This window comes from Giraffa tippelskirchi, chromosome 2 (genome assembly GCF_054371585.1).
Source record: "Giraffa tippelskirchi isolate mGirTip1 chromosome 2, T2T-mGirTip1v1.2.pri, whole genome shotgun sequence".
In the NCBI taxonomy this organism is placed as follows: domain Eukaryota; kingdom Metazoa; phylum Chordata; class Mammalia; order Artiodactyla; family Giraffidae; genus Giraffa; species Giraffa tippelskirchi.
The window spans coordinates 109780832-109793860 of NC_137276.1; the positions used below are offsets into that span (position 1 = coordinate 109780832).

Consider the following 13029-nt stretch of genomic DNA (forward strand, 5'->3'; position numbering starts at 1 on the left):
AAATCATTTTTCAAGTGTTCACTTGCTGACCTGACACCACCCTGCCAGTCACCTCAGAAGGGCAGGCGACCCAGGGTGGATTGCTCCCAGCATGAGCTCCCTTCCAGTGCCTGGTACCCGTCCTCTGCTGGGACAACCCCCCCCCCACCTCCCTGGGGAAGACATACTGGGTAGCCACCCCAGGGGTTCCATCATGGGGTCTGTGTTAAATACCCGGGTCTTCAGGAAGCTCCACCCATTGCTATCCAAATGTGAATTCAGACACCAGCACCCACCAGGCAGTGGAGGGACAAAGGGGAGGCCGGGCACAGTGGGTACCCACCCCTCCCCTGCACATCTGGGGGAGGGGGCAAGGACATCACATTGAACACATATTGTCCCTTGAAATGAATCCCTGAGGTTGGTGGCCTGTAAACATGAATTTTCCCTGTTCCTTCTCATGCGGCTTTGCCCTGAAGAAGTGAGGCTTCTGAGCGAGGCCTGGGTGCCAGCTGTGGTCTGCCTGGACCTGCTGTCCTGGCTTTAACACTCTGTGCAAGAGGGAGGAGGTGGTCACCAAGAGCGAGGGACCCAGGGGGAGCTTCCTGAGGTCCGGTACTGCCACCGTAAACCAGCTTTTGTTGCGAACACTGTGGCCTGTGTCTGGGTCCACAGGACTGAGTCACTCTGCCCATGGTGGGCACCTGCATTCAGTCCCCAGTGACCCGAGCGCATCCACCTGTCAGCCCCAGAGCACAAGCCTCTGACTGGTTAAAACAGGAGACTTGTACCCTGCTGAGACAGCACCGACACACTCGCTAAGAGGCGAGCTTGCTGGGTCTTGAGTGTCATGCATGTGGGGCGGGGTCTGAACCTGGCTGGCCCCGGCGGCAGGGCCCAAGCACAAACATGTCAAGGTACACAGCCACGTGGCCCCTGAATTAACCTGGAAACAGCCCATCTGCTCCTGGATGTCAGCAGTTTGGGCCCCAAGGGAGCTCAGACTGCATGAAGTCTCAGGTTTGGGGTTTCTGTGGACCTGCTCGCCTCCCCACAGGCGTGTTTCTGGGCAGCACTGGCCTGAGCTGAGCTGCTGGGAGGGCAGGTGTGCCTGGCTGGTGACCTTTAGACCTGTCCCCGCAGCACCCGTGTCACCTGCCCCGTCTCGTTCCATTCCAGGCATCAGCAACGCGGAGGCGCGGCAGCCAGGGAAGGCCCCCAACTTCAGCGTCAACTGGACGGTGGGCGACTCAGCCATTGAGGTCATCAACGCCACAACGGGGAAGGATGAGCTGGGCCGCGCCTCGCGCCTGTGTAAGCACGCGTTGTACTGTCGCTGGATGCGTGTGCACGGCAAGGTACTGAGGTGCCCAGATCCCCCACCCGCTCGTGGCCACCCTTCCCTGTCTCCTCTGGCTGCTCTCAGCTGGCAGTCAGGGCCTGCCTCCTCAGATCCAAAGCAGGCTCATCCCACAACCCCCAGCCCCCACCCCCATATGAACCCAGGACTCAGCACCCCCTCCACTCGGCCCCCCACCATCTCTGCCTGGCAGGCACTCCCCCTCATTGCAGACTCGGCCCTGCAACCTGGGGCTGCCCTGAATTCACTCAGCCCTTCAGGAAGCCTTTTAAACCTGTTGATTTTGAGGTTTGGTTTGGAGTTAGAGGGTTTTCACAGCAACAGGCCCCCTTTTCCCCAAATAAAATCTTCTCTAGTGGATCAGTATGTGACCAGTTTTCACCTATTAAGTCGAGTCAGAAGCTTTTATCTGCGATGGACAGAAGTTGCCATGTCCATGTAGCAAGAGGGTCACCACACAGGTGGCCTCACGGCAGCTGCCCTCCCTGCAGATCCTAGCTGCACAGAAATACGTTGGCCGAGGCAGGGCGAACCGAGTTCTCTGTGACCAAACAGCAGAGCCGTGTTTGTTCAAGACCCAAAAGCGTTAGTGTATCATTTGAGTCCCCTGCTCATGGGTCACCAGCAGCCTGCCTGTTTAACTGTGAAGCTGCCACTGGGGCTGAGGACACAGGCCCACAGGGGTGTCTGGCGTGGCTCTGTGTGATGTGGTCCTTGGGGTCAGTGGGGTCCCCCAGAAGTAGCACAGGTTCAAATGCTGTTCTTTGAACACCGTACTGGATTGTGTTTTCCACTGTTATGGCTTGAACAGCTGCACTTGCCTTTTTGTCTTTTCACAGGTTCCCTCCAACTTACTGCGCTCCAAGATCACCAAACCCAATGTGTACCACGAGTCCAAGCTGGTCGCCAAGGAGTACCAGGCTGCCAAGGCGTGTCTGTTCAGAGCCTTCATCAAGGCCGGGCTTGGTGCGTGGGTGGAGAAGCCCACGGAACAGGACCAGTTCTCACTCACACCCTGATGGCGTGCAGCGCAGCCCCGACCTCACAGCCGGGCTGGGGCAGGTGTGGGCATGCGGGCGCCATTCTGGGGGCAGGCGTGTGGTTCGGGGCAGGGGTGGGGTGGTGGGTGTGGGCTCGGGGTCCCAGTCCCCACCTGCATCTCAGCAGCAGCGTTTCCCCTCTGAGTCATCCAGTGACTGCTTTTGATCTCAGTTTACGTTTAGAAATTGAGTTCTACTAAGTAGGGCTTCCTGAAGTTTAGGAAAATAGAAATTACTTTGTGTGAAATTCTTAAATAATTTATTCAGAACTAGGAATGTGGTTTATAAAATAAGAAATAATTATGCCAGGTCACTCTTATGCCACATCGTTTTAAGTGCAGAGGCATTTCCATATGGAGGGCGTTAGGAAGTAGCGAGGAAGCTAGCCTAAGGAAACCGTCCCCGTCTGCCCGTGGCCCCTCCGGCCACAGTCGCTGCCCTCCCCCAGAATCCGACCTTCAGCACAGTGACCCGCCGGGTGGCCCCTGGGACTGCGGCCCAGGTCCTGCAGCCCCCTCTTCTAGAAGCGTCTGTACCCCTTGTCGGACCATATCCTGGAAAACCTCTTGGTAATCACAGGTCAAATGTGGCTGGTGAGCCTGGCCATTCACTTGGGTTTTTTAAGCAGTATTTAACTCTTAAGGACCAGAAGGAGTCCGCAGGCTAACTGCACAATAAATGGCCTAGGATTCCCTCTGGTCCCTCCTCTGAATCGCGTGGATGGGAACGACCATCCTAGAATCCTCGCAGGATGGAAATAGGATGAATTACATAGATATTCACTCTTGGAAAATGCCACTGAAGGCATATTTTTAAATTATTCTTTCCCACTTTATCAAAGACATGTTTTAAATATAAGAAGTGTTCAGGCCAAAAGCTGGCGAGACAGCGTGTCGCTCACGTGGTCTCGACTAGGGTCGGGTATTGGTGTCACGGCAGGGAAGGGGTTGGTTTGGTGTCTAGAACACCTGGGACACAGGCCGGCACCCCACTGTGCAGGGACGAGCCCAGGTAGACTGAGCCAGCAAGCTGGGATCAGGGCAGGCAGGAGGCCTGAGAGGCCATCCCCACTGAGTACAAAGTCCGCGCTTACTGCCTCCTGCTTCCACTCAGGACCGCAGAGGAGCTTCCTGCCCTTTGTGGGGTCAGTGCCAGTTCCTGGTCTTGGGGTGCTGTGGGCGAGAGGGCAGACCCCACTCTCCAGCCGAGTCCAGGAGTCAGGCTGTGTGCCCAGGGGGCATGTTGGGGGTGGGGGTGTCCTCTATGGACTCAGTCAGCAGGAGCAGGGCGGCCCTGGCCATCACCCTGTGCTCAGGGTGGGAGGTAGGCTGAAGAGGGCTGGCCTCCAGCTGTCTCCCTGCACCATAGAGACGTGAGATGGTGTGCCCTGTGGATGCGTGCTGGGGGCTGTCCACACACAGGGCTTACCGGGTCAAAGGACAGGTCACCCACACCTCCCTCTGCGGAGGGTGGCTCAGCCTGACCTGCCAGCACAGTGCCTGGGGGGCCTGCACACTCCAAAAAGACGTCTGTGAGCCCCTGCATTTGTATTCTCGTCTCTGTAGATGGTATTTTTTTCTAATGGGGATTGGAAGATGGACTTAGTTTTTTAAAAATACGTGGATTTTGGTTACAAAGTCCAGAGGAACGGTGTTGCGCACACACAATCCACCCAGCACGCCCGGCGCCCCCCCCCTCAGATAATTGGCTGCCTTATGTGCGGGTCCCCAGGGCCTCAGCTGCATGCCGCTGCCTCTCCCAGGTGGATCTGTGCCACTGGGCAGCACAGGCCTGACGCAGGGCTCCTGCCCCAAGAGTTCTCAGGCCTTTGGAGATGCCAAGGTTCCCAGGGGTAGGGGCTCAGGGAGCCCAGGGTGGGCAGGACCCCTGTGCTAGGTCAGAGGGAGGCCAGCCCTGCTCCTGGAATAGGACAGTGGACGCACTCATGGCAGGAAGTCTCCAGCCCGATCGTCCTGAGCGCACCCAGTCTCCTCTATCTGTGTGTCTGTCTGTCTGTCTGTAGGCAGGAAAAGCAGAGAGCGCACCCCCTCAACCCCCAAAGAGATCAGGGAGCCCAGCATCTTACACACCCCTCCCAGATGCCCCCAGGGCATCACCATGGAGCTGTTCCCTTGAGGAGTCCTTTACATATAGGGTCCTTAATCTGGGCTTTAGAAACAGAGATTTGACATAACCAAGAATTTGATCTTTTGAAAACAATCTTACATTTTTGAGGACAGCTTGACCAGCAGGGATGGGAAGGGCCCTGTTTTGACTTGCTGGCTGAGCCTGGAGTGTTAATTCTGCCAAGACACCGGCCCCTCTGCGGTGCCCAGTCCAAGGGGCAGCTGTCCTGTGCTGTAGAACAGTGAGCCAGGGCTCGTGGGGTTGGGGCCAAGGCAGGCCCCCATCCTGGGTTCTCCATCCCTCACCCTTGCTTGGGGTCAGGACACTACTCCTTCCTGCCGATTGACTCTGAGTCTTAGTGGGGCTTTTCGTCTTTTTCTGTTTTGGAGATTTTTATTGTGATCAAAATGAGTTATTTTATTTTAAAATGTACAAGCCAGCATTTCATGAGATATTCTCTGGAATTTATTTCTTTGCAATAATTTTGTTGCCCTCCAGACTACAGAGCCCTTACTGTCCTCGTCTCAGGACCAAGCCTCTGGGTCTCCTTGCTGGGCAGGTCCCAGGGTTCACCACCTACCCCTTTTCTCAAAACAGACAAAAAGGATGAATGTTTGGCATTTCCAAAATACCTTACACCAACATGTAAGGTCTGCCCCAATCATCACTTTGATCTGGCATGAGAAATAAAGTAAGCTGGCATTCCCATCTCTAAATTCTATGAAATCGGTGAATCTCTCAGAAGGTTTATTTTTCATCAAACCTATACAGATGGAAAAAGCGAGTGTGACCATGTGGGTCCAGTTTTGTGAGTGCTGGGACCATCTCTCCCTCACCAGCAGCCAGCCCAGGGTGCTGGGTTTTGTGTCCACATGACTGTGAGCGAGGGGGACTTTCACTTAATCCTGACTCTGAGCTCCTGTTCCTGGCAGCATGTCTGCACCCACACACTCAGTGTCTGGAGGGATGAGGCTCCCCGCCCCCCCACCCCCCTCCTGCCTCCAAGGACTCGTGTTTGGGCCACAACTTGTGCTAACAGTGTATCACAGACGCAGTCGTGAGCAGTTTAAGGTGGTCTATGGAGTGAGCCCTGAAAACTGTTTGCTTCTCCGACTTTGGGTTATATGCTTTAAATTGTGTTCTAGAATTCAGACACTTTCTGTGAATGTAACTCAGCTGAGGACACTGTCACTAGGGCTCAGCCCTTGGTGTCCACACGTCTACACTAATGTCCAGGCCACACATGACCCCCGCATGAGCTTCCTCCTGCACCGAGACCAGCCAGAACCGAGCATGAGATGCTGTCACTCAGACAGAGGGCATGAGATGTTCTCAATAAAACCATGTTTCACCACCACAGCCTTGCCCGGACTCTCTCTCCTCCCAGTACCCCCCTGCTTGCTTGGGAAGGGGTGTCAGGAGCAACACCTGCTGGGGGCGCTGCGGCTGGGCTCTGCTCCCCACTTGTGCCTGCTCTGAGCGCCTGCCCAGCGGTCAGCCCTCCGAGTCTGGTCCCACTGCACAGCTGCCCTGCTCCTGTCCCATCTGTTGGGGAGGGGGGACATGAGCCCACGTGACAGGAGGCGTGTGGAGGGATGTGGATGGGGCAGCAGAGGGGAGCCACACCCCAGGGTGGTGCTGACCAGACCATCTGGGTGTTGGGGCCATGAGGTAGCCCCCGGTCGCAGTAATGTTCAGGGCTGGTGTTTTGGAAGGACATTCCCAATAGAGTGGAAAACTGTAAAGCCAGTTTTTTAAGTTCATGGTTGTGGAGAAACTTGGATGCTTCATGGAAGGAGGTACAAGCATGCATGGAACAATCTGAAAGGACTGAGTCTGGTCACTGTGCGTGGATGACGGGATGGGAAGTCGTTTTCATTTTATTTTTCTTTTTAAAAAATTTACCTTTGTCCAGCATTCCTACAATGACATGAAAAGCAAATAGGAAAAGTTTTTGGAAAGTGAACAGTCCCATACAAATAAAAAGCAGCACTGTTAGAGACAAGTGGTTTGCTCTCTTTCGCGTCAGTTTTGATTCTGTTTCCATTTCTTTCCCCACAATAAAAGCAACATTCGAGTGAAGAAATGTGTCATCAGAAAGACCGATGATGCTTCAGAGAAAAGGTTGGGAGCCGCCTCTCCTTCACAGGTTCAGTCCACAGAGTCGTGGGGTCTTCCTATGGCTCCCATCCTGGATCCTCAGAGCCATTGGCTCATCATTGTGCCCGAGCCTCAGCCTGCCGGGTGCCCTCCAGGCCCTGGGGGAGCCTTGTACCTCGGACGCCCCCTCTTGGGCCTCGTTGACCTCCCTGCAGTCCCCAGGCCCAAGAACAGGGTGCAGATGTGCAGATCACACTGAAGCATACCTGTTAAGTTGCAAGAGCCCCGGAATTGAGGATGGGTCGGTGCAGCCTCTGAAAGCTGTGATGAGAGGCATCACTTGTCCCAGTCAGATGTGTGAGTGACAGCGACCCCGCTCTGGTCAGAACCATGGTCCCCACACTACTGGCTCTGGGTACAAGGGCACAGTGAGAACTCACCGGGTGTCTATGGGGGCAGCGGGCCCCAGGACTTCCCAGATCATCATTTTTTTTTTTTTTTTATTGTTTATAAAGCATGGGCTGCCGTCTTCATAGCTGTAAAAATGATGATTGGCTCTGGGCCGTGCAAGGGCCCTGAGCTGGGAGCGTTCACCTGTAGCCCTAAGCGGCAAGGCTGCTGAGCCGGGGCACCACCCCCCTGGTGCTCCCCACCTCTCCCTACCCCTCAGCTCCCTGGGGCTGTGGCCACTGAGGCCAGCTGCCAAGCAGCCAACAGCACCCTGAGGAATAACCTGAGGAGAAGACATGTGATGAGTACAACTATTTGATAATTAGAATGGTGACAGTGATTTAGACTCCATCACAGTATGTGCTAATATTTTCAAACAGAGAGCCCAAGAATTTAAAATGAGCTCAATGAACTCTAAAAGAAATAAGAAAATGTGAGAGCAAAGAAGAGTTGAAATAGTGAACATAATGGATGATCTCAATAAAAGAATGCATTTACAATCAGAAAACTGATGGAAAAAGGAAGAGAGAAATGCTAAAATATTGGGACACTAGCAGAAAGGTACTGACATCTAGCTAATGGGGAGTCTGTGTCATTTGTCACCATCACAAAGGCACTGCTAGGGTGCACAGTGAAGTCTTTGCAGATGAACAAGTCTGGAATTTGCTTAAAAGAAAAAGCAGCATAAATGGTGGGAAGGTCTAGATGAAAGGTTATTGGCCAAATGTAGGAAATTGCTAGAGTGGCACATATAAATTCATTACACTGTTCTTTCTGCTTTTATGTGTTTAAATTTTTTCCTCGGGCAGGAAACAGTGGGGCCAAAGCGAAAGTCAGCTATGTTTGGATAAAGTCTGGCCTCGTGAGCATGAGCTTCTCGTGAATACTGAATTCCTCCCCACTTTAAATGATTTCATGAGTCAGACTACTCACTTCTCTATTCTTTTCTTATATGGATAAACTGAATATTCTTAAGTAACACTGCAGACATACGTTGGAAAGTGCTAGCTATCAGACTGATTAGTTTTAGCAATGCATAACTTTCTTTTTCATTAAACACGAAGGAGGCTTTGATCATGAATTAGTGAGGAAGGGCTTTTTAAAATGCTTTTTAGACTTAATTCTTACTTAGCCTTTAGCTTCTGGGAATGATGTTCAATACCGACATATACACGTTTTTTGTCATCATTCTCCTAACTCAGTATATAACCTGAACATTTGCCTACATACTTTCATTAAATTTTACAAATTAAGTTAGGAAATCAGTATTTAGACTGATTTTCTTTTAATGGCAGATTATAAAGTGGGTCAATTAATGATATCTAGGTGTTCTAAATCTTGGCCTCACTGCCTTCAGACGTTTATAAGGTGTGTCCTATAATTTTATTTCTCAGGATTTTCTTTTTGAAAATCGCTGGAAAATCATGTTAATGTTTTTATTTCAATCAGAAAACTGGGTCAGACCTGGTCTGACAGAAGGTAAGTCTAACTCGGTTCCCAGGCTTGACAAGGAGGGTCAGGCTGCATGGCAGACACAGGCCATTAGGATCAGTAGAATGAAAATAATCTGCACTTCCAAGCCTTGGTGAAAATAGATTTAAAATAATAGAATGGCCAGAGCATTTTATTGAAAAAATGTCAAATGGGCTAAAAAGCAATGAAGTGAACATTTCCACATTCCCAACCCTCCCAGAATGTGTCAGGTTGAACAAAGTACCGCTCGGTGATGAGAGTCACTGTAAGCAGCGGTGGGGCCGCGCCAGTGAATGTCCCAGCAATTGAGAATGGCAGGACAACGTATCACCTGACAAGTACAGAGTTTCGGATCCTTTGCTTTCAAAGCATTTGAATGAAAAGGTGACCTGGTAGAGACCTGATAAAGCATTTTAAGTGTTTCTGTAATTTTTATTACAGATCACCTTCTGATGAAAGGATATTAGGTTGGAGTTCAATAAGCAGTTGAGGGACATTGCTGTCATGTATCACTGCCTCCTTCTCAGTGTATTCTGCAAAGTGTCATGGCTTTACAGCTATTGAAAAAACACTAAGAGCGTAACTAAGACTGAGCTGGTCTTGTTGCAGCAGACTGCTCCTGATCCTTATGCCTGAGAACCATCTAGTTAGAAGAACAGTCCTCATCTCATTAAGGAATGCCTTTTACCTCAGATGTTGCTTTTGTGTGTAATCAGTTCAGTTCAGTCATTCAGTCATGTCTAGCTCTTTGTGACCCCGTAGACTGCAGCCCAACAAGATTCCCTGTCCATCACCAGCTCCAAGAGCTTCTCAAACTCATGTTCATTGAGTGCGTGATGCCATCCAACCATCTCATCCTGTCGTCCCCTTCTCCTCCTGCCTTCAATCTTTCCCAGCATCATGGTCTTTTCCAGTGAGTCAGTTCTTCCCATCAGGTGGCCAAAGTATTGGAGCTTCAGCTTCAGCATCAGTCCTTCCAGTGAATATTCAGGGTTGATTTCCTTTAGGATGGACTGGTTTGATCTCTTTGCAGGCCAAGGGACTCTCAAGAAAGAGTCTTCTCCAACACCACAGTTCAAAAGCATCAATTCTTCGGTGCTCAGCTTTCTTTATGGTCCAACTCTCACATCCATATAAGACAACTGGAAAAACCATCGCTTTAACTATATGGACCTTTGTCAGCAAAGTAGTATCTCTGCTTTTTAATATGCTGTCTAGGTTGGTCATAGCTTTTCTTCCAAGGAGCAAGTGTCTTTTAATTTCAAGGCTGCAGTCACCATTTGCAGTGATTTTGGAGCCCGAGAAAATAAAGTCTCTTACTGTTTCCATTGTTTCTCCATCTATTTGCCATGGAGTGATGGGACTGGATGCCATGATCTTAGTTTTTTGAATGTTGAATTTTAAGCCAGTTTTTTCACTCTTGAGTAATACTTGCCTATCAATGTTGTTATATAGTCCCCCAGGCTCCTCTGTCCATGGAATTCTCAAGGCAAGAATCCTGGAGTGGGTTGCCATTCCCTTCTCCAGTATGTATTTATGCTGTTTGAATAATTGTCAACTGAGAGTATTTAAAAAAAATACAAATCCAGGAGATATTATTAATAAGTAAAATCTGGTAATCACAAAGAGATGAAAAGGAAGGATAGGCAAAGAGGATAAAAGATGCTGGAAAGTCAAAGAGAGGAAAGTGGGTTGTGAACAGTCGAGGATCATGGTGGAGTGGAGAAGGTAGAAATGGATTATGGATGATGGTGGTGGCTGGTAAATGGTAGAAGGAAGATGGGGGGTGTAATAGGTACATGGTGGATGCTGTGTGGTAGAAAGTGGCTGGTAGGGGTGGTGGGAAATAGTGGTGATTGATGGAAGGTGAATGGTGGAAGGTGGCAGGAGGCAGGTGGGTGGTAAAGTGTGGAAGGTGGAGGGTGATGGAGGGTTGGTGGCAGGTAGACAGTGAGTGGTCACAGGTGAAAGGTGGTTCTGGTTGAAGCTGAAAATTTATGTGGATGTAAGTAGTGGGTATCATGTGATGAAAAGTGAAATATGGGTTTTGGAAGGTGGAAGATGGGCAATGGAAGGTTCAGGTTGTAGGTGACAAGTGGAAGGTGGATGGCTCAAGGTGAGTGGTGGCAGGTGTGAGTTTTGGATAGTGAGTGGTAGGTGGTGTGTGGTGGCTCGTGGGTGGTAAATGTGGGTGGTGAAAGGTGGGTGGAGGATGGAGGACAGTGGAAGGTGAAAAATCAACAGTAGAAGGTGGTGCATGGGGATGGTAGGGAAAGGAAGATGGGTGGTGGAAAGTGAAGTAAGGGTGGAAGGGTGGTGGTGGAAGATGGATAGCAGGAATGGGATTTGAATAATGGCACGTGATGGTGGGAAGTGGATAGTGGGAAATGGGTGGTGAGGTTACAGGGTTTTAGGTGGATGATCTGTTGTGGATAGAGGATGTTGGGTGGTAAATGAATGGTGGATGTTGTGTGGTGGATGGTGGATGTGTGCGGCGAAAGGTGAGAAGTAACAGGTGGACTGTCAGAGGTGGATGGAGGCTGGCAGATGGTGTGTGGTGGGTTTTGGAGGGTGGGTGGTGGGTGGTAATTGGGGAAATGAGTGTGGTGGGGTGTGGCATGTTGAAAGTGGAAAGCAAATGGCCAGTGATGGAGGATAGGATGAAGAAAGTGAATCGTGGTTGATGGGTGAGAGGTGGTGAAAGGTGGAGTGTTGGTGGAAGGCAGATGGTGGTGATTGATGGTTGCTGAAGAATAGTGAGGAGTAAATTGTGGATGGTGGATGCAGAAGAGTGAGAGGTGGTGGGCTGTGGAAATTGACTGGGGGATGGTGGAAAGTGATTGTGGATATTGGAAGATGAATTGTAGACCATGGAACGTGGATGTTGATGACATAAAAATTCCAGTTATGGGAACACATCCCAGGACCATAATCAGTGTTTGGACTAGATATACCAAAAAAGAATATTTATTACAGAATTACTTGTTATAGCAGAAACCTAGAAATGTTACTGAAGGTCCAAACACAAAGGGACAATTCAGTCAATTCAGAGATAGGTTTAGGATGATATTCTATGAGTAAGGGGGAGCAAGAGGTCTTGGGGAGAGGGCATGGACACAACTGATGACTAGCGAAGCTATTGGTATGGCAGACATTAAAGGGGCTTCATGCATTACCAAGTATACACTCATATGTGTGCATGCATGAAATATACCTGCCAAGCATGGCTAATGATGGAAGCTTCCATGAACTGAGGATTATAATTTAGCCAATTCAGAGAAACGGTACTCATACCAGATGGATGATATAGATGGATAGATGGTAGGTATAGATAGAGAGACAGGCAGTAGATGCAAACACAAACGTACATATATAGATTTCTATATATTTTTTATATAATATTTAACAATAAAAATGTTAAGTACCCTTTATAATATTATCCAGAAACATAAAATACTAAGATAAATATAAGAAAAGTTGTGTAGGGCATATAGAGTAAAAAATATAAATATAGTAATTGAACAGACACGTAATACATTAATTACAATAAACTATAATGGCAACCCACTGCAGTATTCTTGCCAGGAGAATTCCATGGAAGAGGGGCCTGGCGGGACTACAAACCAGAGGGTAGCAGAGAGTCAGACACGACTGAGAGACGAGCACAGACCCGCATGGTAGATAGACTGAGATATGTAAAGTGGAACCAAATTAACGGTAATCTACAGTATTTACATCATGAACTCCTTATTGCAAAATGCCGGATTAAATTGAAGAAAGTAGGGAAAACCTCTAGACCAGGTATGACGTAAATCACATCCCTTACGATGATGCAGTGGAAGTGACAGATACATTCAAGGGATTAGATCTGTAGAGTGCCTGAAGGTCTATGGGTGGAGGTTTGTGACATTGTACAGGAGCTGGTGATCAAAACCATCTCCAAGAAGAAGAGATGCAAAAAGGCAAAATGGTTGTCTGAGGAGGTCTTACAAATAAGAGAAAACAAGAGAAGTGAAAGGCAAAGGAGAAAAAGAAAGATACATCCATCTGAAGGCAGGGTTCCAAAGAATAGCAAGGAAAGATAAGAAAGACTTCCAAAGTGGTCAATGCAAAGAAATAGAGGAAAACAGTAGAATGGGAAAGACTACTTTTCTAGAGATCTTTTCTAGAAAATCAGAGATACCTAGGGAACATCTCATGCAAAGATGGGCTGAATAAAAGACAGAAACGGTATGGACCTAACCAAAGCAGATGATATTAAGAAGAGGTGGCAAGAATACACAGAAGAACTATACAAAAAAGATCTTAATGACCCAGATGACCACGATGATATGGTCACTCAGCTAGAGCCAGACATCCTAGAGTGTGAAGTATAGTGGGCCTTAGGAAGCATCACTACAAACAAAGCTAGTGGAGGTGATGGAATTCCAGCTGAGCTATTGCAAACCCTAAAAGATGATGCTGTTAAAGTGTTGCACTCAATAGGCCAGTAAACTTGAA

General features: G+C 49.2%; 1 protein-coding gene across 23 annotated transcripts in view; it reads left to right on the forward strand.

The window, feature by feature from the left end:
- ADARB1 (adenosine deaminase RNA specific B1) overlaps positions 1–6511 on the forward strand; it is a 113771-nt gene extending 107260 nt beyond the window's left edge. For 15 of the 23 annotated variants that reach the window (XM_081570180.1, XM_081570182.1, XM_081570172.1 and 12 more), the window contains 2 exons: positions 1159–1337; positions 2179–6511. In XM_081570180.1, coding sequence (XP_081426306.1) covers positions 1159–1337; positions 2179–2358 — 359 coding nt within the window. In that variant the 3' untranslated portion in view covers positions 2359–6511. The remainder of the gene's footprint in view (positions 1–1158; positions 1338–2178) is intronic. The other 8 variants (XM_081570176.1, XM_081570169.1, XM_081570161.1 and 5 more) reach the window with 3 other exon arrangements.
- The last annotated feature ends 6518 nt before the right edge of the window (positions 6512–13029 follow it).